General features: G+C 36.7%; 1 protein-coding gene across 1 annotated transcript; it reads left to right on the plus strand.

The window, feature by feature from the left end:
• Window positions 1-1,140: 1,140 nt before the first annotated feature.
• sgsm1b (small G protein signaling modulator 1b) lies at window positions 1,141-22,799 on the plus strand. Its single transcript, XM_051910979.1, has 25 exons — window positions 1,141-1,417; window positions 1,507-1,550; window positions 5,431-5,506; window positions 7,645-7,807; window positions 7,951-8,103; window positions 8,281-8,348; window positions 8,505-8,647; window positions 8,842-8,973; window positions 9,074-9,198; window positions 9,283-9,350; window positions 9,533-9,696; window positions 9,775-9,901; window positions 11,549-11,675; window positions 11,759-11,823; window positions 11,902-12,047; window positions 14,645-14,773; window positions 14,840-15,010; window positions 15,115-15,180; window positions 15,981-17,174; window positions 17,532-17,656; window positions 18,087-18,169; window positions 18,534-18,643; window positions 18,756-18,852; window positions 19,898-20,065; window positions 20,589-22,799. The coding sequence occupies exons 1-25, from the start codon at window positions 1,411-1,413 to the stop codon at window positions 20,675-20,677; spliced, it is 3,840 nt and encodes a 1,279-aa protein (XP_051766939.1). The 5' UTR covers window positions 1,141-1,410; the 3' UTR covers window positions 20,678-22,799.
• Window positions 22,800-23,009: the final 210 nt, after the last annotated feature.

Here is a 23,009-nt window from a genome sequence, read left to right on the forward strand (position 1 = left end):
AAGTTGGTCTATTTTCTCTTAAAAAGGGCAGAAAGCGTGTTCATTTACTCATTTAAAGTCTATATATTTTTTGAAGATAAATAACCTTGCAGCTAAAGGAGATTATTACATTAAAAATTTATTTTGACATATTAATTTATTTATAATATAATAAATATTATGTAATATAATATATAATATAAATATAGCAATATAAATAATTATATTCCATTAAAAAAAAACATTGAGTCACTATATAAATCAAGATGTAATTAATTAATAATTATAATATAATGTAATATAAGAATATAAATAATACTATATCATATAAAAATACGATTTTGTCACTATATAAATAAAACCTTAATTAATAAAAGTTATAAAATAATATAATTATGATATAATATATAAAACTTAGCCGCACACACGCAACACTTTTACATTTCAAAATAAAAGTCAGCGGTTTCTCCTGAACAATTAAATATGATTGGGATAATTATTAGGCTATTTTATTGACAAGATGTTAATTATTGCTCAATTATTTAAGTTTTGGTCCATTTTTATCTTAAAAAGGGCAAAAAGCATGTTCATTTACACATATAAAGATTTATTAAATATTTTTGAAGATAAATAACCTTTCAACAAAAGGATATGATTACATTAAAATAATGATAAAGGATTGTGACATATAATTTATTTTAAAATAATATAATAAATAATAAAACCTTGAGATACAATTAGTAAATCATAAAATAAAATAATAAATATTGTGTAATATAATATATAGGCTAAATATAAATAACTATATCCCATTTAAAAATGAAACATTGAGTCACTATATAAATAAAGCTGTACTTAATTATTTAATAATTATAATGTAATATAATAATATAAATGTATCATATAATAAATAAAACCTTATTTAATAAAAGTTATAATATAATAATAATAATAATAATAATATAGCATATAAAAATAAAACCAATAAATGAAAACCATAATTAATGAATTATATATAAATCACTATATAAATAATATCGAGATCGTATGTTTCGTATGTTCTCACACATGTGTGATTTGCATGTATTTCATGCTGATCCGTTAAAAGGGGCGTGGCCACGCTGTTTCTCAGCTCGCTGATTGGCGCTCATGTGACCAATCGCAGCAGGTTGTACCGACACCCCTCATAAACATCATCCGAATGTACTAGAGATTAGAGCCGCTCTTAACTACAGCTTCCCCGCAGAGATCGGATCGAGACAGCTGATATTAGTCTTATGATAATCGGTGCGATATCGGTTATTATTGCGGCTCGCTGATGTGAGTCGCCACACCCTGCGCGCGCAGCTCTGACTCACGAGGACACACTGTCATCCTGCGCACATTCACTCAACATCAGCAGCAGCAGCAGCAGCACAGCACACATCAGCCATGGGAGGTGAGGCATTCTTCTTCATCTGTGGAAATACAGCCGTTATTGAGCCTGTCAGGTGATGTTTGGATGAGAATCTGTGTGTTTGTTTGCAGAATCAGAGACGCGTCAGAGGCTGCTGCGCAACGTCAAGAAGGAGGTGGGAGATTTTCTGTTGTTTATCAGATGTGCTCTAATCTTTAAGATGACACGGAGACCCAAATATAATCGTGCATCCTAACATTCCAAAGGCAGCTATATATTTTCATGTATAAATAAATACCCAATTAATACTGTGAACAATTAATATTAGGCTATAAATATGTAGCTTCTATTACATGACATCAGTACGTTTTTTCTACTCACTGTTTGATGTATTTTATTAATTTATCACATTTTAATAAAATGTATTAATTCATTATTTATTTAAATAAAATTTTATCCATTTTATTTATTTGTTTAGTTACTTGGTTTAATCTTATTTTTATTTATTTATTTTAATCATTTGTAATTATTTATTTAAATAGACTTTAATTTATTTATTTTAATACATTTATTTATTTAGTATAATCTTATTTTTATTTATTCATTTTTACATTGCTTTTCATATTTTTATTAAAAAGTTTTAATTAATTTATTTTAATCATTTTTTATTTATTTATTTATTATTTGAAAAGAATTGTATTTATTTATTTTAAGAAAAATATGTATTTATTTAGTATAATCCTATTTTTATTTATTTATTTTACATTTTTTACACTGCTTTTCTTATTTTTTATTTAAATCAAATTTACTTATTTTAATTATTTTTATTTATTATTTAAATAGAATTTTACTTATTTAATCAATTTATTTATTTAGTTAGTATAATCCTATTTTTATTTATTTATTTTTACAGTTTTACACTGCTTTTCTTATTTTTTAATTTACTTCAAATTTTAATTTATTTATTTTAATAAATGTGTTTATTTATTTAGTTAGTATACTATTTTTATTTATTTATTTTACATTTTTTACACTGCTTTTCTTATTTTTTATTTAAATCAAATTTACTTATTTTAATTATTTTTATTTATTTATTTATTATTTAAATAGAATTTTACTTATTTAATCAATTTATTTATTTAGTTAGTATAATCCTATTTTTATTTATTTATTTGTACAGTTTTACACTGCTTTTCTTATTTTTTAATTTACTTCAAATTTTAATTTATTTATTTTAATAAATGTGTTTATTTATTTAGTTAGTATACTATTTTTATTTATTTATTTTACATTTTTTACACTGCTTTTCTTATTTTTTATTTAAATCAAATTTACTTATTTTAATTATTTTTATTTATTTATTTATTATTTAAATAGAATTTTACTTATTTAATCAATTTATTTATTTAGTTAGTATAATCCTATTTTTATTTATTTATTTTTACAGTTTTACACTGCTTTTCTTATTTTTCATTTAAATCAAATTTACTTATTTTAATTATTTTTATTTATTTATTTATTTATTATTTAAATAGAATTTTATTTATTTAATCAATTTATTTATTTAGTTAGTATAATCTTATTTTTATTTATTTATTTTTACATTTTTACACTGCTTTTCTTATTTTCTTTTATTTAAATCAAGTTAATTATTTAAATCAAATTTATTTGAATCATTTTTATTTATTAATTTTAATCAAAAGATTATTTACTTTTATTTAAATAAAATTTTATTTATTTATTTTAATCAATTAATTTTAATCTAATGTATTAAATGCAATTGTTTCAATATAAATACACAATTATTTTAATTAATTTTGTACATTAATCAAATTTATTTAGTAAGTTAAATCTTATTTTTTTATATTATATATATTTTTAAACTGCTTTTTACTAAACTTGTCCATGGACCCCTAGCACTCCCTTGTGGCCCCCTCGGGTCCCCGGACCCCACTTTAAAAACCCCTGGTCTAGATGATCAGCACAGCTGTCAGTCACTCAATCTGATGGTAATGACTGTGATTGCAGGTAGTAAATGTGCCATAACAGCACTGACACTCACCTGTCTGATCACGATAATGCAGCGTTTATCACAATCTGCTCATTCAGATAGCACTAATGTGTACTGTGTATTTATTTTTAAAAAAGAGCCTCTAAACAAGGTCATTCTGGTTTGTCCTACATGTCATCAGCCATTTGCTTTATCTAAGGAGTCCAATATGATGAAGACGCGCCATATTAATTGTCTTCCTTTTATAAGAAGTACTGTGATTGTATCAGATAATGGCGCGGTATTTACGTGGCACATGTCCAAAAAACATGTGGGTTACAGATGCCATGTCACGTGCTTGTTTGTGCAGTATTTGTTACAGTACTGAGCAACAATTTATTCATTTTAGTCAATTATATTCACATTTACAGTGCGTATAAAGAGCCTGACTCTGCTGTGTTCAATAGAAACACAATTAGTGTCGTTTGTTCATTTTCATGTAATGTTATTGTCCTTTACAATAAATCACTGTGATGGTACCATGGTACATTGATAGTATCACACGAATCAGCTTCCAGTATTCCAATACGTTAATTTTAAAGGGGTCCTTGATTATGATTTCATTTTTAACTTTAGTTAGTGTGTAATGTTGCTGTTTTTTTAGCATAAACAACATCTGCATAAACAACGGCTGGTAGGGACTACAACGAGCTTCTTCCTGGTTGGTGACATCACTAACCCTAAAATTTACATAAACCCCGCCCCCGAGAACACGCAACAAAGGGGGCGGGGCCATGTTGGGCTGCTTTAGAGAAGAGGAAGAGTTGTTGTAGTAGAGTGTTGTTGACATGAACAATGAACACACAAACGAGGGTCAATTCAACACAAAAGATTAACATGACGGCACATGCTAGTGGATGAGTTGAATCAACTCCACAGCAACTACATAAATTTATCCACTAACCATTCAGAAACGTCTAAAAGTTGTAACTTCTTCCTGAGTCTCTCCATCAGTGTCGACTCCGGTTTGAACAATGTAAGGCTGAACACCGTCGTCATTTTGTCTGCGTGAGATTCTCCAGCTTTGTTGTTGTTGAGCAACAGAAGTGTGAGTTGTTGAAGCTCCGCCCTCTTCTGGAAAGGGGGCGGGAGCAGCAGCTCATTTGCATTTAAAGGGACAAACACAAAAACGGTGTGTTTTTTGGGGAATCAATTAACTAATCATTTACTGCTAGTAAGAGCTGAAAAAGGAGCAGAAATATTATTTTAATTATAATTACATTTCAGTAGCTCAAACGGTAGAGCATTGCCAATGTCACTCCCATCCGGGTCACAGCACCAAATGTAACCGGTTCTACTGACCCGCTCCGAGCGGGATTCAAACCGTGGTCTCTGGCATGGGAGTCGGACACTCAAAAAAGGAGGCTAAAGACCGCTGCCTCTAGCGTCATTTGCTAGAGCGCCTCTTGAGATCAGGGGGAGTGAGGTTTACACGCACAGCTCTTGCTGACAGTTACACATGAACTAATCAGATTCATACCTTTAATGCAATGAAAGCTGCTTTGAATAAAAGTGTCTGCCAAATGCATAAATGTAATGAAATTATTGGTGCATTTAATTTAGAAGTGATCATCCCTGTGCCATATTGTAGGGCTTAAAAATCATGTTTTGAATGACCTGGTCATAATTGTTCACCATATGAAGGTGTCGTTTATGCCGTTTTGAGTGCACCATATGAATATAATTTCAAAATCAGAATCATGAGGCATCAGAAAATGAAAACCGCTGTGATCCGAGTCACACACACACACACACTCCCTTCTGTTTCTCCCAATGCGGCGTCACATATGTCCATCTGCACATGCTATCCAGTCATTATGATGGAGCGCAAGTCTAGAAACAGCCTATGAGTAAGAGAGCATGTTTTACTCACCATCCTTCACGACTCATTATGAACCGCAGGACATGTTCAAGACGTCTCCTCACTGCCGTTACCCATGATTCTCAGTGTTTGAACATCACAATGATGCTTTTGAGGTTCTCAGATGTTGGTTTGGACTTTCAGGTCAAACAGATCATGGAGGAGGCCGTGACGCGCAAGTTTGTACATGAAGACAGCAGTCACATATTTTCTTTCTGCGGTAAGATGATCTTCACTTCAAAACCCCCTAAAATATCAATGATTGAATATCAAAGTAAAAAATATCAATATTGTGCATGTGCCTACAAGTAGCTATATATGTTTAACTCTTACTTCATGTAAATTCCATCAATTTAAACCTATTATGCTTTTTTCCATGTTCATCTCTCTTTAGTGTGTAATGTTGCTGTTTGTGCATGAAAAATAAATTTTATTATTCTAAGAATGTTCATTATGCTATGTTCTGGGAATGTTTTCAGCAGCAAGTTTTATTTTTATTCCCAGAATATACTCCCAAAAGGTAGGAAAAACATTCTAAAAATGTTTAGTGATAACATTGATAGAACATTATCCCCTAATATTCTTTTAAAGTTTCACATTGGGCACTGGATGTGGACTCCAATGTTGCTCACACATCAAAATTTTGGAAAATGAAAATCAGGTTGATGTCTAAACCCAACATTTGTTTGACGTCAAGCTCCAGCGTCATTAAACAACTCCAAAAACAGCATTACCAGCTTGATCGATCTTATTTCAGTCATAAGTGTATAAAGGTTTTTATTGAGATAAAAAGAGATTTAGATGTTGATGTCTGTTTGAAAGTAATAGTTTTGTTTTGTCACCATTATGGTGATCAGTGTTTGCTTTATTGAGCAGTTTGACTCATTTTTTCTTTGGCTGCTGTAACTGTTTATTATGATAAATACAGCAAAAGAAAATGTGGTCAGATGATGTCAGCTATTTGTTAAAGATAAAGATATTAAGCTGGATTTAATGCTGAAGAAACACATTACTACAATCAAAAATATAAAATTAATAACATAGATTAGACTCTGGATGAGATCAGTTGATCAGACCACAACATTATGATTATATCATCAACAAGTAACTAGTATCATCTGATCATATTTTCTCTTGCTGTTCTTTCCGTAACAAACACAGTTACAGCAGTTAACTAAAGCAAACACTGATCACCATAATGGCGAAACCTAACTATTATTCTCAATGAAACATCAATCTAAACCTCAGTCAATTCTAAATAAGAACTTTTGTACACATATGACAGAAATAAAGTCAATCTGGTTTGTAATAGGTGAAGCTGGTAATGTTGTTTTTGAGGATTTTTAATGACATTGGAGCTTGACATCAAACAAAGGTTAGGTTTTCACTTTCAACCAAAATTTTGATGTCTGAGTCCACATCCAATGCCCAATCGGAAGAATGTTAGGGGATAATGTTCTAACAATGTTATCACTAAACATTTTTAGAATGTTTTTCCTACCTTTTAGGAGAATATTCTGGGAACAAAAATAAAACTTGCCACTGAAAACATTCCAAGAACATAAAAAAATGTCTAAGTCCCAGGAGTTATTCTCTATATCAGTGTCAGTGTTTCTGAACTCCCTGAAACGCCTCCATTGTAGTCTTACATTTTCTCCCGGGAATGAACACATCACAATATTCCTCATTTAAATAATTCATATGCAGAATAAAGGGGCGGGGCCTGGTTGAGTTAGTTAGTAGAGTGTTGAAACTGGCGGTTATGGTAAGGGGCGGGACATTTCCCAAAACAAGCTTGACCAATCACAACACACTGCTCCAGCTGACCAATCAGAGCACATTGTGCTTTTCAGAAGGAGGGGCTTCATAGAGACAGGAACTAAACAGAGCATTACTGACAGACTGGGAAGAGAGGAGCTGCAACAATGGAGAATAATGAACATTCAAGCATGAAAACCTGTCCTAGTAGAGCCCAAAAAACAAAATCAAGACTTTGTAAAAAGGCATAATAGGTCCATTCTAACATGCATGCATGAGACAAACGCATTTTCCTTTTTAAATGCAGATTTTAGTCTTGTTTCAGTAGTACCTTGAAGGTCAGTGTGAAGTTGTATCTGGTGTGTCAGTGTTAGTTTGCTGTGTCAGTATGGTGAGTGGGCTGGTGAAAGGACACTAATTACTCCGAGTGGCGATGGCTCACATCATATCCGCTGTCAAACCACCTCCACCTAACAATCTGTTTGTGACGGTGTCAGATTACTTCGTTCTGTAATCGAGCAGAAAAACATACTGTGAATATGAGTCTCAACTAAACAGCTTGAATAATGATGTATTTCGGGTGGACTGTGGTTTCTGCAGGCGTGGTGGAAGCGTGTGTCCTGCATGGGCTGAAACGACGGGCCGCTGGCTTCCTGCGCAGTAACAAGCTGGCGGCGCTTTTCATGAAGGTGGGGAAGATGTTTCCACCAGCTGAGGAACTGTGCCGGAAGGTCCAGGAACTGGAGCAAATCATCGAGAACAAGTGAGAAAATATCCAAGCGCTCATGTTTGATGTTTTTGTCAAATATTGCGCACTGTTGAATCACGTATATGAGTATTAAGAAAGTAAATAGGGTAAATATAATTGATTTTCATTCAGCATTATTTCACTTTTCACAACACAAGACAAAACCAGAGCCAGATGAGTCAAGACAGCGTCCGAAAGCAGCCCAGGCCGCCCAACCTGTCCCCTCTGGCCATCAAACACCTCTGGATCCGCACAGCGCTTACAGAGAAGATGCTGGACAAAATCGTCCTTTACTTGGTGGAGAACAGCAGGTGAAGAATTAATTAATGACAGAGATTGATTCTGACAAGATACAGACTGTACTAGCACACTGTGCAGTGTACACTTTATGCTGCTTACTTAAACAGTGTGAAATTGAATATAATAAATGGTTCAACAGCTATGTTGCATGTTTAATTCAGATCGGGGTGTTTTTATTTGTATTTCAGCAAGTTTTATGAAAGAGAAGCTCTCCTGAGAGATCCAGTTGACGGCCCAATCCTCGCATCTTTGCTTGGTATCAGCTTTGATATTTTTAAATATGTTCTAGAATTTGTTTTTAAAATATACTAAAATATATATTTAACTGTATATCTTTGTGTAATTGCGATATTATGATGCATTGAGGTAAAGATTTCGATGTTGTTTTTCCGTACACTGTACACTCTTTCAGTCGGTCCGTGTGCTTTGGAGTACACAAAAGCGAAGACGGCCAATCATTTCTGGACGGACCCGTCAGCTGATGAATTGGTGCAGAGACACCGCATTCACAGCGGCCACTGCCGCCAAGATTCCCCCACCAAACGCCCTGCTCTAGTAAGACATTCAGCATTTAATGCTTTGGATTCTGTCCATAAGATCATGCAGTGCTTATTTCTCAAATCAAACATGATGCAACTTAAAGAAAAATCTGTCTGTCTATCTATCTGTCTGTCTGTCTGTCTTGTTTGGTTTCACAAAATCACAAATGCAATTAGACAGCAATGAGATCTCAGTCTGTTTCTTTGTAGATTCAGAAGAGGCAGTCGAGCGGCAGTATGGATGACAGACCTTCTCTCTGGGCTCGGGATTACGTTGAATCCCTTCATCAAAACTCCAGAGCCACGTTGCTCTTTGGGAAGAACAATGTCCTTGTGCAGCCGGTACGTCAGCTGTGAAGTGTTACTTTGACGTGCGTGACGATACTGTAGCGATATGGCATTTTAATTAAAGTGTGGCAATAAATCTTCTCTGGTCTTTTAGAGAGACGACATGGAAGCTATCCCAGGATACCTTTCTCTTCACCAGACGGCGGATCTTATGACACTAAAATGGACACCGAACCAGCTGATGAATGGAAACATGGGAGAGTTAGATTATGAGAAAAGGTGCGTTATGATGGTAACATTGACTATGTGGATTTGTGTAAATGATTTTAAGTCAACACTGGTGTCTCTTTATTTTCTCCATAGTGTGTACTGGGATTTTGCGATGACCATTCGTCTAGAGGAGATTGTCTATTTGCACTGTCATCAGCAAGGTGAATATATTAATGCTGAGCATCTTTAACACTGTAAAGCCAATAACAGTCAGATTTTTTTATTTAATCAGTATATTTAGACAAAATATATAAGAAAATCTAAAAAAAAAATGCAAAAAACAGCTGAATTTTATTCAGAGGCCCAAACTATTAAAGGTTTGTCCGAATCTGCTTGTGTTCAGTGGACAGTGGTGGTACTGTGGTTTTGGTCAGCCAAGACGGCATCCAAAGACCTCCGTTTCGATTTCCAAAAGGAGGCCATCTGCTCCAGTTCCTCACGTGTCTGGAAACGGGCCTCCTTCCTCATGGCCAGTTAGATCCTCCTCTGTGGTCCCAAAGAGGAAAGGTTCGCCGAACACTCATGCTTCAGTAATTTGAATAAGAAACATTTTGTTTTGCAGAGCTTTTTGTGTTCTTTTCCCAGGGAAAAGTCTTCCCAAAACTGCGTAAAAGGAGTCCACATGGATCCTGTGAGTCATTCTCGGACAAAGATGAAGACGAGGCCACAGATTACGTGTTTCGGATTATATATCCAGGCAGTCAGGAGTTTGGTATGTTAATGTCATGTTGATGTTGGTGTTTTATTCACAAGCAAGATTATAGTAAATGGAAACAGAAACAAATTTAAACAATGACATCATAAATGAGCAATATCACACTCGTAGCCATGATCCGGCCATAGGTAATCACAGCGTGCTGATATACAGCCATATCGCACGGCTACGAGTGTGATATTGCATTTATACAACAGTTTGACGGCACAAGTGAGTAAATAAATAAGAAACAACAACGGAGTGTCTTTAAAACCCTCTTTTGTGCAGAACTACTTCCTTCCGCCACAAATGTATTACCTGCATCTGATATAGCATTCATTCTTCAGGTCGATGTCTATAATATTATATCCATTATAAAAAAATCAGTTTGAATGTCCGCAGAGGAAATATCTTTGTCCTTTTAAATGTTAAGGGGATTTCCCACATTGCTAAAACAATCTTTGCCGCCATTTAATGGCATATTAATGTAACTTTCACCGAAATCGAAATCACAATCACTAACGGATCCCTTTCTCAATACCAAATACGGCATATTATTTATAAAATAGAATCTTTATTAAACAAAATTTTAATTTACAACAATAGCCATTAGACAATAGGAAATAAACATAAGCAATTCAGTCAAAAGTACAAAAGCAACACTCTAGTACAGGATTTAAGTTAAATATAGCCTAAATATAAAGTTATGAAACTTAATTTTTCCTTTAACCCAAATCGATTTGCATCTGGAACAAGTAATAGATTAATAAGACCAAAGATTGCCCGTTTGATATACCCGAATATGAAAAAAGGTGCTCTACCGATACAAGAGGAGGTGCAACCGAAAATCAAAATTTAATTGAGCTGAACAAAGGTACAACACTCACTCTTAAGAGCTCAAACTTTATTACTTAAAAACATGACGTTTCAGCCTTCATCAGATAACAAGAGTAACAATCTCACACAGCTATGTTCACTCCGATAATCACCAACAGGTGTGCAAGTCCACTAATTGAGAGGTAGTTTCCTAATAAGATTAGGGGAGAAAAAGGCAAGGAAGCGGCTCAATTAATCAAACTTTAAAGAAAACATAGAAACTCAATGAAACAAGCTGTAAATCAGTTTGATATACCCCAAATGAATTATATCTCATGTTTAACCACTAGCTACATAAGAGCCAGCGGCAAATTCCCGAAGGCCTGGCCGATATGAAGCTGTTCTCGGCGAGTACACGAGCACTAAACGGCCGCTGATGACCTGGAGCTTGCATCTCTGAAAGCGTGTAAACAAATTGTAAAATAGCCGCTATTTTTATATACGAGTCACATATTTGAGGTCTAAATAACTACATTCTCTCCTAAAAAACTCTTTAAACTACATTTCGTGCCACAACAACAGTAGTATTTATAAAAAGATGGTGGATTTGCTCGACCGCCATTACAGTCGCCACAAGCGAAGTGATAGAAACGGTGAAGTGCTGATAGAGGGGCAATATCGCACAGCTCTCAGCCAATCAGATTCGAGAACCAGAAAGAACTGTTGTATAAATTTTATGTCTTTTCCATATGGGTTTACATCTGACTAATGTCTGAAGCAGGATGGCTTTGTTCACACTGGTGATGATGGTCATAAATATGATGCTAATTGATATTCTCAATATTAAAGTGGCAGCAGAACTGATCGACCAGAGTGTGAATTTGTGGCAGCCCACACCCAGGAAGTCGTCTTGTTCTTCCTGTTCGCAGAACGGCTCGTCGGATGGAGGACTACCCAACGGATGCAACCATGACAGGCTAGTCTGGATTTGTGATGTTTGCAATATGAAATAAGCTACTATATGGTTTTAGCCTGACTGCAGATGTCTGTGTGAAACAGGGCGCCGCTGAAGTTACTCTGTGAGACCATGAAGCACCAGATCATTTCCCGGGCTTTCTACGGCTGTATGTGTCACATGAGATTTATGGTTTTGTAATGCTCTTTCTCATGCACTTTCTCATGACCTGTCGTGTCCCTTCAAGGGTTGGCGTACTGCCGTCACCTGTCCACCGTCCGCACGCACCTGTCGGCTCTGGTGAACGCCACTATTGTTGAGCCCGACATCCCTTATGATGCCAGAGGCGGTCTGTCTGCAGAAGTGTGGAAGATGTTCCTACAGGACAGCACTGTATGTGACCTTCACTATTTAGTGTACTTACTCCACAGCCTCATGAATAATCAGATGATATCTTCTGTACATCAGGACTGACTTTCTTCTGCTGAACACAAAAGAATTTTTGGAAGAATATGGGTAACCAAACAGTTGATGGGCCCCATTGACTTCCAGTGTATTTTTTTTCCTACTATGGAAGTCAATGGCTACGGTTGTCACATTTAGATTGTAGGAAGAACAGGAGGATGAAGATCAGGTTCAAAAAGGCTTTAATAATCCATACGAGCAAACAATCCAAAAGGCAGGCGAACAAACACAACATTAACGTGACTAGACCAATGAGAACTGAAAACACAGCAACTTAATTAGTAAGGCAAACAAGGTGATTAATCACGAACAGCGAACAATGTCTAATCATGATCTATAACCATAGTAACTAAAGAATAGCGAGAAACTAGAACAAAAGAAACATGTGACTGATAATAAACAAACTAAAAGTCCATGAAAATGAATTTAACAGAACATAACTGTTACAGTACGCCCCCTCCTAGAAGGCGCGACCTCACGCTGTAACAGAAAAGATGAAGGAGGGAAGGTGGGGGCTTTGGAGGTGGACGAGGAGATGGTAAAGGGATTGTGAAAACAGGCGGAAGAAACCATGGAGGAGTTGGAGGCAGCACCCACGGAGGAGATGTGCTGAAAGGCCAGATGGTGCAGACCCAAAGCCCGACCAGGACAACAGCCCACAGTGGAGTTGAAGGAGGGAGGAGCCACGGTGTTGACTCGGTCGGCGACATCCTGGCGACGATTGACGGAAGTGTAACCATGGTTTGGGAAGCCCAAGGCATGGCTGGAGACCCGAGGGAGCGATGGGACAGCGATGACGGAGCCATAGTGACGACCCCCCAAGGTGAAGATAGGGATTGGAGGCCAGAGGTTGAGCTGGGGTGACCGGGGGGCGGAGGTGAAGCCTGCGGGAGGGCGGAGCTATCTGAAGCTGAAGGGGCGGAGGGCAGCGAACGGTGTGGCGATGTCTGACCCGGGTGGAGCTGACAGTCTGAGGGAGCCCGGCAATGGTCACTGCCGGAAACGAGGGTGGAAGAAGCGCCGGCATAGGTGTCAGGACGAAAGGTTGAGGTGGAGCAGCACACTCTGAGGCTGTAGGCAGAGCCACAGGCTCATGATGCCCATAAGGAAGTGGTTCCCGACAGGTCTGCTAAGTGCCCACGCCACTGAGAGGAGGTGGTGGTGATGCAGGACTGATGGGGAACACTGACGAATGGGTGGCAGGAGAGACTGAGGACTGAAGGGCAGATGGGAGAATAGAACAAAACCCAACAAAAAACAATGCAGTCCTAATGGCTGTTTCAAGAGGCGGTGGGAGACCACAAAAATCGCCCATTAAGTCCAGCCGGTGCTCTCTCTTAGTGGCGGGGCTCGCATCCATTTCCTCGTATATGCCATGAGGACTCCCACGGCGATGGACGGTGATGTTGGCTCACACCCTGGTCAGACATGGCTCCTTTCTTCGGGTACAGGCTCACCAGTTGTGGCATGTGGAAGCATCCAGTCTGAAGGTAGGGATCTGGAGGCCAGAGGTTGAGCTGGGGTGACTGAGGGCGGAGGTGAAGCCTGTGGGAGGGTGGAGGGCCGGAGAGCAGTGAACGGCCCGCAAGTCCACAGCAAAGGTGTGGCGATGTCTGACCTGGGTGGAGCTGACGGTCCGAGGGAGCCTGGCAAGGCCGAATTTCACTGCTAGAAACGAGGGTGGAAGAAGGGTTGGTGTAGGAGTCAGGACGACCGGTTGAGGTGGAGCAGCGCACTCTGAGGCTGTAGGCACTGATGAATGGGTGGAAGGAGAGGCTGAGGACTGACGGGCAGATGGGAGAACAGAACAAAACCCAACAAAAAACAATGCAGTCCTAATGGCTGTTTCAAGAGGTGGTGGGAGAGGGAGGCTGGGTGGGGTTAACAAGACTGAAGATGAAACATATAATGGCTGAATCAAGGGAAACAGGGAATCCATCTCTCCACAATTACCAAAATCATCTATTAGATTCAGCCAGTGCTCTCTCTTAGTGGCGGGGCTCGTATCCATTCCCTCGTATACCATGAGGACTCCCACGGCGATGGTGACGTCGGCTCACACCCTTGGTCAGACACTTTAAGGTGCTTCGGCTCCGAGGCGATGGTATGCGCTGTCCTCCTTTCCTCGGGTACAGGCTCTGGCATAAAATCTGTCGATCGGGGTGGTGATAGGCTGGGCTCTGGGTCAGACTGATCTGTAACCCTAGTAACTAAAGAGCGGCAGGAAACAAGAACAAAAGAAACGTGACTGAAGATAAACAAACTAAAAGTCCATGAAAATGAATTTAACAGAACATAACTGTGACAACTATCAACTGTCTTGTCAAAATATCTTCTTTTGTGTTCAACAGAAGACAGAAACTCATACAGGTTTGGAACAACATGAGGGTGAGTAAATGATGACAGAATTTTCATTTTTGGCTGAACTATCCCTTTAAGAATGAAGTCATATTGTAAAGTGTTACCATAAAACCATGTAAAATATTAACAAGAACTATAATAGTATCTCGATGATGCTTGTGCAGGCATACGACGAGGAGGAACTTCTTCGGCTGGTGTATTATGGTGGCGTGGATCCATCACTACGGAAAGAGGTCTGGCCATTTCTCTTGGGCCACTATCAGTTCACCATGAGCCTCAACGAACGCAAAGAGGTGAGCGAATGCGACTGTGATCGAGATCAAAGCAGAAGCAGAATAACCCAGCTGTACTCTCTCTAGGTGGACGAGCAGATTCGAGCGTGTTACGAGCAGACCATGAGCGAGTGGTTGGGATGTGAAGCCATCGTGCGTCAACGTGAGAAGGAACAACACGCCGCCGCTCTGGCTAAATGCGCGTCCGGCGCCAGCGTGGACTGTGGATCGCGCCAGGACTCCACCATCAGCACGGATGTAAATGTTTACGCTCGAGTCGCCTACGCACATCAGATGCACTGCAAATGTACAGTGATGTTTGCATGCAGGTTTATTGAGTGACGTTGTGTTTCTCTCTCCAGTCGTCTCAGAGCAGCAGCTCCGATAAACAGAGTCACGCAGGATCACACAGCGACAGCAGCACTCAGGTGAGACGGCATCGCATTAAAAACACCGTCACCGCACGGTTAACCTGTTTTGGATATTGTTGCTCAGAGGTCGCTCTTTTAGTTATGCTTCAAGTTTCAATCAGTCACATACGTGTCATACAGTATGAACACAGAGCTATAAACTGAATGTACAGATCATTCACAGATCTCAGACTTTCTGAATTTCATTTTTTATTTTAAGTTAAAAAAAGTAATGTAATAAAAATATTTGTATTAAATAATATTTTTTAATAATCATTTCAAAAAATAAAATGTTAAATATATAATATATATATAATTAATTATTAATAAAATAATAATATATAAATAATTTAATCTAAATAAATTAAATAAATTATAGGCAATGCAAGTTTATTATCCATGAAATAACTTTTATCTGCGGATGTAACCTATTAACCAGTAATATCAACCTGATATTTCATATTTCATATAATTTGTACCGCACAGTGCTGAGTATTAACTGATTACATGTAATTACGTAATCAGATTCCAAAAATTAAGTACTTGTAATTAGATTATATTACATTTTAAAACACTTGTAATCAGATTACAGTTACTTTTTTATTGATTACATGATTACATGTTATTCTCATTCATTAAATCACCCTCAAGATAAATGTGGGTGGAGTCAAAATAATATTAACCACTAATATTATAAACTGATATTTGTGAAATTCATCATTCACAAATCCTCGTGTATAAAATCAAATCCTGCATTACTGTTCTGTCTTTGAACCATGCTGGTTTTAGTTTTTCTGATTTTGCTTTTCCTGTCTCAGGTGTTTGGGTCTGTCGATGAGGTTGACCCGATTGAATCTGAGCCCAAACCAAAAGATGAGAAGCCACAGCCCAAAATCCCAAACGGCACTCTTCCGAATTGCACTAGCTCTCCAGACTCTGGGCACCCGTCGTCTCGTAACTTCTCCGTGACTTCTGCTCTCTCAGACTGCTCTCCGAGCACAGAGGAGACTTCCACACAAGACTCGGGGATCAAAACCGCAGCACGAGATCAGACCGACCTGGATAAGAAGGCCAAAGAGGATCTACCAGAAAACAGCTCGACTACTAATGCTGTAGTTTCACAAACAGAGAGCGTCCGTTCAGAAGGCGAGTCAGTAAAACCTCTAGAAAGTGAAGAACTCCAGACTTCTGAAGCATCTAGGACTGAAACGCAGCAGGGAGTAGATTCAGAGAAAGATGCAAATGCAAAAAACGCAACTCAAGAAAACACAGAAGCTGAAATGCAACCCAGTGCCAGGAAATCTGAAGAAAATGAATGTGAACTTCATTCACCAAAAGATCCCGTTGAAGAAATGACAAAATCCTCCAAATCAAAGGAGGTTGCGATTGAATCTTCACCATCTGGAGAATCAAAGACGGACAAAGAAACAGATTTGAAAGTGAACGAAAGCCAGGACGATCCAAAACCGATTGATAAAGAATCATCACTGGACATCTCTCAAATGGATGAATGTTCATCTGAACCACAGAATGTGACACAAACCACGACTGAAGCTGAATCCATCAGCATGCCACAAACAATCAACTGGGACGCGGATCACAGTAGGATAATAATCAAACAAATCACCGAATCCGAGTCAGAGAGCTGCGGTCCCATCACCTCCCTGTCAAAACAATCTCCAGACATGTCCGACGACTCGCCGTCGGCTTTGGAAATGGAGGAGATTGCTTCATCCGTGGTTTATATGTCCTCAGAGAGTAACAGGACACCTCTGATGTTGGCTCGTCCCATGGCACCGTCCGCGTCCGGGGAGAAAGCGCCCATGGGAATGCCCGCTTTGGAGCTCTGCATGGATCCGGGCGTCAACACAACCCCGGAGGGAACGGATTCGGCGCTCTCAGAGGAGGAACCGGAGATGGACAACTTATTCCCAAAACCAGACTGTCTAGCGGTCACAGGAGACAAGACTGACGTGGCGTCTCCAGTGTCATCCATTGGGACAACCTACTCGGTATGTCACCTAAAACATTCTCAGTTTAAAGGGATTGTTCGGGAAACAATTAATTTGTCTTTCATAAAACACATTGTTTTAGTTTAGTTTATGACTCCCATTGTTTTTCTTTCATTGATACTGGTATTTTTTTTGTGTGTTTACTGTGTGTTTTTGTTTTGTTTTTTCTTTGTGTTTTTGCGTTTTTAACGTGGACATTTTGGTCTTTGAATGTTTATGTTTGTTTACTGTTGTTTGGTCCTTCTTTGTATGTTTACTGTGTTTTTTTGCTTTCTTTGTATGTTTGTGTTTGTTTACTGTGTTCCTCTAATAGTGTGTGATCTTCAAAGGCATTTTTTCTTCTCGTTTCTTTTACAGCAGGAGCTGGTAGACCTGTACACACTCAATCTACATCGCATTGACAAAGACGTCCAGCGATGTGACAGAAACTACTGGTATTTTACCCCCGCAAACCTGGAGAAACTGCGCAACATTATGTGCAGGTAAAATGAAGCTAAGTCTATTGAAAGAGTCTCTTCTGCTCACCAAGGCTGCATTTATTTGATCAAAAATACAGTAAAAATAGTGAAATATTATTTTAATTTAAAATATCTGTTTTCTATGTAAATATATAGTAAAGTGTAATTTATTCCTGTGATCAAAACTGAATTTTCAGCATCATTACTCCAGTCTTCAGTGTCACATGATCCTTCAGAAATCATTCTAATATGATAATTTGCTGCTCAAGAAACATTTATGATTATTATCAATGTTGAAAACAGTTGTGCTGCTTCATATTTCTGTGAATCCCCCCCCCCCCCCAAATACTTTTGAATGGTAACGTATAACAAATGAAATAAATATGCAGCATTACACTGAGTTACTTCCCATCTAAAAGCAAATGAGAATGTTATCATGTTTTTGTGTCCTAAGTTATGTGTGGCAGCACCTTGACATTGGATATGTCCAGGGAATGTGTGACTTACTAGCACCCCTGCTGGTCATCCTGGATGATGGTACATTAACTTTAAGTCTTACCTTATTTACTTGTGACCCCTATGATCTCTTAATTATAAAAATGTTTTTTTCCCCTCTGAAATTTGATTGCACTTATATTATTTTGTTATATCATATGTCAGTTTTGTTGGGAAAATTATTTATTGTGATTATTAATTTAATTATTTGTTGAACAATGGTGTATTTTATTATGTTGCTGTTGCAAGTATTTAATAAAAAAAAAAATTGCAAGTTTTTTAGGCACTAATTCATGCTGTGCCTGAAAACACTTAAAATATTGTAATTTTAAACTAAAGCAATACTGTAAGCCTATTTTATATTACCAAGTGTAAAATGTTTCTGAATCATCTGGTTTTAAATTAGAGGCCATGGCCTTCAGCTGCTTCACTGAGCTCATGAAACGAATGAACCAGAACTTCCCTCATGGTGGAGCCATGGACACACACTTCGCCAACATGCGTTCCCTCATCCAGGTTTCACCCACAATCACACACACACTTATTAAACACACTATTGCGCTGATGTTTTAGACAGTGTGTGTGTGTGTGTGTGTTTCTGTTTCATGATTCTGTCAAACCTCTTCAGATTCTGGACTCAGAGCTCTTTGAGCTGATGCAGCAGAACGGAGACTACACACACTTCTACTTCTGCTACCGCTGGTTCCTCCTGGACTTCAAGAGAGGTGAGCGCATCGATGCCACAGTGCAAAAACATCACTTTATACTGAAAAACAAAATGCTAATAAATAATCAATTTTACATGCTTAATAAATAAATAAACCTTAAAGTACCAATTTTAGGGCGAGACACTACAGGCAACACCATAGTTTTTTATGTACTGGTCAATTTTACTTCCATAACTTTCAGACTAGTGGAAAGCAAACATCCAAATGACACTTAAGTTTCTTTTATTGCACTTTAATCTATTTGCGTCTGTAGATTTCAGTTACATTACATATCTTTAAAGAGTTTTTTCTTCACTTCAGGAGAACTTACATACACCAAACTTTACAGTTTAATTCCTATCTATATTCTGAAGGTTTTTACTGAGGGGTTTGTTCATAAATTATTTGCCTGATTTTATACGACATTTTATTATTAAAAACATGGTGAAAATTTATTTTTTCTGTCATATCTTTAAAGCGTTTTTCCTGCACTTCAGGAGCACTTACATACACCAAACTTTACAGTTTTATTCCTGTCTATATTCTGAAGGTTTTTACTGAGGGGTTTGTTCATAAATCATTTGCCTGGTTTTATAAAACATTTTATTACTAAAAAATATGGTGAAAATGTTTTTTTTTTCTGGCCGTTGATAGTATTTTCTGATTTATGGAGTGTTAAAAAGAGAAATCCAAAATCCCCTCAGTAAAAACCTTTAACTCTAATATGCCAACAAAATGAAATAATAATTTTGAATCTGGATGTATCAAATGTTCAGATTAATGTTCTGGAAATGTATACAAATTAGTGCATATTTAATTCGATAATGCCTCATTTCCATATTTAGACATAACATTTAAAAAAAATGTTGTAATTCAAAACAATTGTCTTAACTTTTTAGTTAAAAAGTTTACCATATTCACCTGTAGTGTCTTGCCATAAAATGATTTTTGAAGAATCTTTCTTTTTGCAATTAATTTTGGTGCCACTAGTGCTGCAAAACTTACGCACTTTCCAACTGATGCACTTAAAGTTAGTGAATCCTTTTGTTTTCCTCTTTCTAAGAAATGGTGTATGATGACGTGTTCTCTGTGTGGGAGACCATCTGGGCCGCCCGTTACGCCTCCTCTGAGCACTTTGTGCTCTTCATCGCACTGGCATTGGTTGAGCTGTACCGAGACATTATTCTGGAGAACAACATGGATTTCACAGACATCATCAAGTTCTTTAACGGTACGCTGACTATTAAATGTCTATTAAATGCAGTGATGCAAAATCCCACAATAGCTGTTTCCTTCCACCTATTTTTATGCAAATTTTGGGTTATCGCTTAAAAAAAAAGCTGGATAGAAATGCCAAGATGCACAAAAATTTTAAAAATGTTCATAAAAATGTGTGAGGTGGATATTTTTTATCCGATAAGAAGACATAAACTATGATGGAAATACATTTACCAAATAAATGCCTTGATGTGCAAAAAAAAAAAAAAAAAAAAAACCTTTTAGAACAGAGACTGTGATTGGATAACTGGACTAACCAGCGGACTAATGGCATCACACCATCTCAAATGTTGGTTTGGTCATTCTGAAATATCTGAGCCAAAAGCTGTCATCAAAATTGAATGAAAATTGATTGAAACGGTGCTTTATTCGCAAATGTTTTATGCGATTTTCCAATTCTGTGCATATGTTAAAATCCCAACTTGAGATGAAGACATTGCTAATGACATGCTGTTGCTTATTATGTTTTCATATAGAAATGGCTGAACATCATGATGTCCCAAAGCTGCTGGTCATGGCTCGAGACCTGGTGCACAAGGTCCAGATCCTGATTGAGAACAAGTGAATCAACCTCCTTCTCATTCTGCCTTCCATTATCAATCTAAAGACGCTCTGTGTCTGTTTTTGGCCATTATGAGAAAACAAAACCCTAAGCTACAGTAAATGCCAAACCAGTGTTTTCATCTGCCCAGATTTTAATGTTAATATTTATTATATTTAATATTATAATATAGAGTGTGTATATTGAAATAGGAAGTTGGGGTGGGATATATCAGTGTTTTTAAATAGCCCGTTTGATTGGAAAACAATGAGTGCAAGATGAGAAACATTTTAAATCCCTATACAGTTTATTTAGTCAGATTAGCACTGACATATCAATGGACTCAAAGCTAAAGACATAAACTACAAGCCACAAAACACTGATTTTGATTTCATGGGGTCCATAAGAGTAAATATGACTAAGAATATATCAGAGATAAAGAGAGCTATTATAGAAAAAATGTAGGATACTTGGAGAATAGTTTTATACGAGGTCGTGGATGTAAACAAATAACTATGAAATATATAAAGATGATCTATGAATGGCAGTGACGTGCGACTCAATGACTCAGATTTTCTAAAAGCACAAAGTAATGCTGTATATTTATTTATTTTTTAAATGTATGAAAATTAGACATAATCATTATTGCAGATGTTTAGCGTACTTCACACATCACTTCATGATATTTGCACGGAAAAATTGTTGTCAGGTTTATCAGACTCACATGGGGATGAAAGTGAATTATTGTAATTTTCAGCGGGGTGAAAATCAGTTCATATTTGACCTCTAAATACAAAGGAAAAAATAAGAAATTATATTTGCATTCTACTTTTAGGAGTATTAAGATTTTTGCATATTTGCGAAAATATAGTAAATCATTATTGTAATGCATTTTTTATTTAAATTAGCAAAAAGGCTGTAGAATAAACACTATACTGATATAAATTGAAATCATAATTTTATTATATATATAAAGAGAGAGAGAGAGAGAGAGTCACATTACAGTAATGAAAAAATAAGAAATTGTACAATAAATACAAAGAAAAAACTAAGAAATTAAATTTGCATTCTACTTTTAGGAGCATTAAGTTTTGCATATTTGCGAAAATATAGTAAATCATTTGTAATACATTTTTTATTTAAATGAGCAAAAAGTTTGATCTAAATCTCATATATATATATATATATATATAGAGAGAGAGAGAGAGAGAGATTGCAGTAACAAATTTTTTTATTTTATTTATTTATTTAGACTGTAAAATGGTCTTAAAAATAGGCTGTATTTTCTTTATGCAAAGAAAATTATTATTATTATTATTATTTTTCTTCCTTTTGATTTTGAGGTAAAATGTGACCTGGCCATGTTCACTCATTTACCGTCAGGTTTTTTCATCACTCAGATAATCTGTTGTGCTGCTACACAATGACGTACCTCACTCAGTGAACCAACTCTACTGTAAAAACAATCGATCACCAGAGATATTTTCATTTGTATGTATCTTTTTGCCTTAAGTTTCTCTGTTCAGGGACGTGTGTGGTGGGCGCTTGTCACGAAGTTCATTACAGATGTTCATGTTTATCTGATACAGTATATGCCATATAGATGTGTGTGTGTGTGTGTGTGTGTGCGAGGGAGTGTGTACAGATGTGCTCTACTACCAGCAGCCAAACTTTTGTATGGTGTCCCAAACTTTTAGCACTTGTTAGATTTGATGTGATTGTAGTAACCTGCTAAAGCACGTGTAACTCAGAGCGACTGGATGAAGTGCCGGTGTCATCAACACTAACTCCCCCATCATATGCCATATGATCTCTTTATCATCTCTCTCTGTATGTATTGCTGTTTTATGCCCTGTAACATTAGCTTACATTGAATGACGCTGTATGTAGTTCACAATATAAAAATATCTACAAATGTTGGACGTGTGAATTGTAAAAACTTCAACTGATCAATGTATTCGGCTCACAGCCTCAGTGACACGAACTACAGACAACATTAGACACAAAAGATTTGTTGAAATTGTATTGGAAACCTATATATTTTTATTGTACTCTGTGAAACTATATAGTATATTGTCAGAATACTGCGTGCTGCATATGATATAATCTGTATTATAATATTTAATAAATGTATGTGTTGACTGTTTTTCGCGATGCATCATGCTTTACTTAACCGGTGGGAAAATATACATGCATATATAATGTACATAATGTAAAAATTAATTATTCAAGTGCCTTTGTACAGACAATATTAGAAATATATAAAATATACAACATTTAATAACAAAACTATAATGAAATGCTGAGCACGATACAAATGAAATACTAAGGAAATACAAAAACGCAAATACTGACT

Source organism: Ctenopharyngodon idella, chromosome 10 (assembly GCF_019924925.1).
Source record: "Ctenopharyngodon idella isolate HZGC_01 chromosome 10, HZGC01, whole genome shotgun sequence".
Taxonomy (NCBI): Eukaryota; Metazoa; Chordata; class Actinopteri; order Cypriniformes; family Xenocyprididae; genus Ctenopharyngodon; species Ctenopharyngodon idella.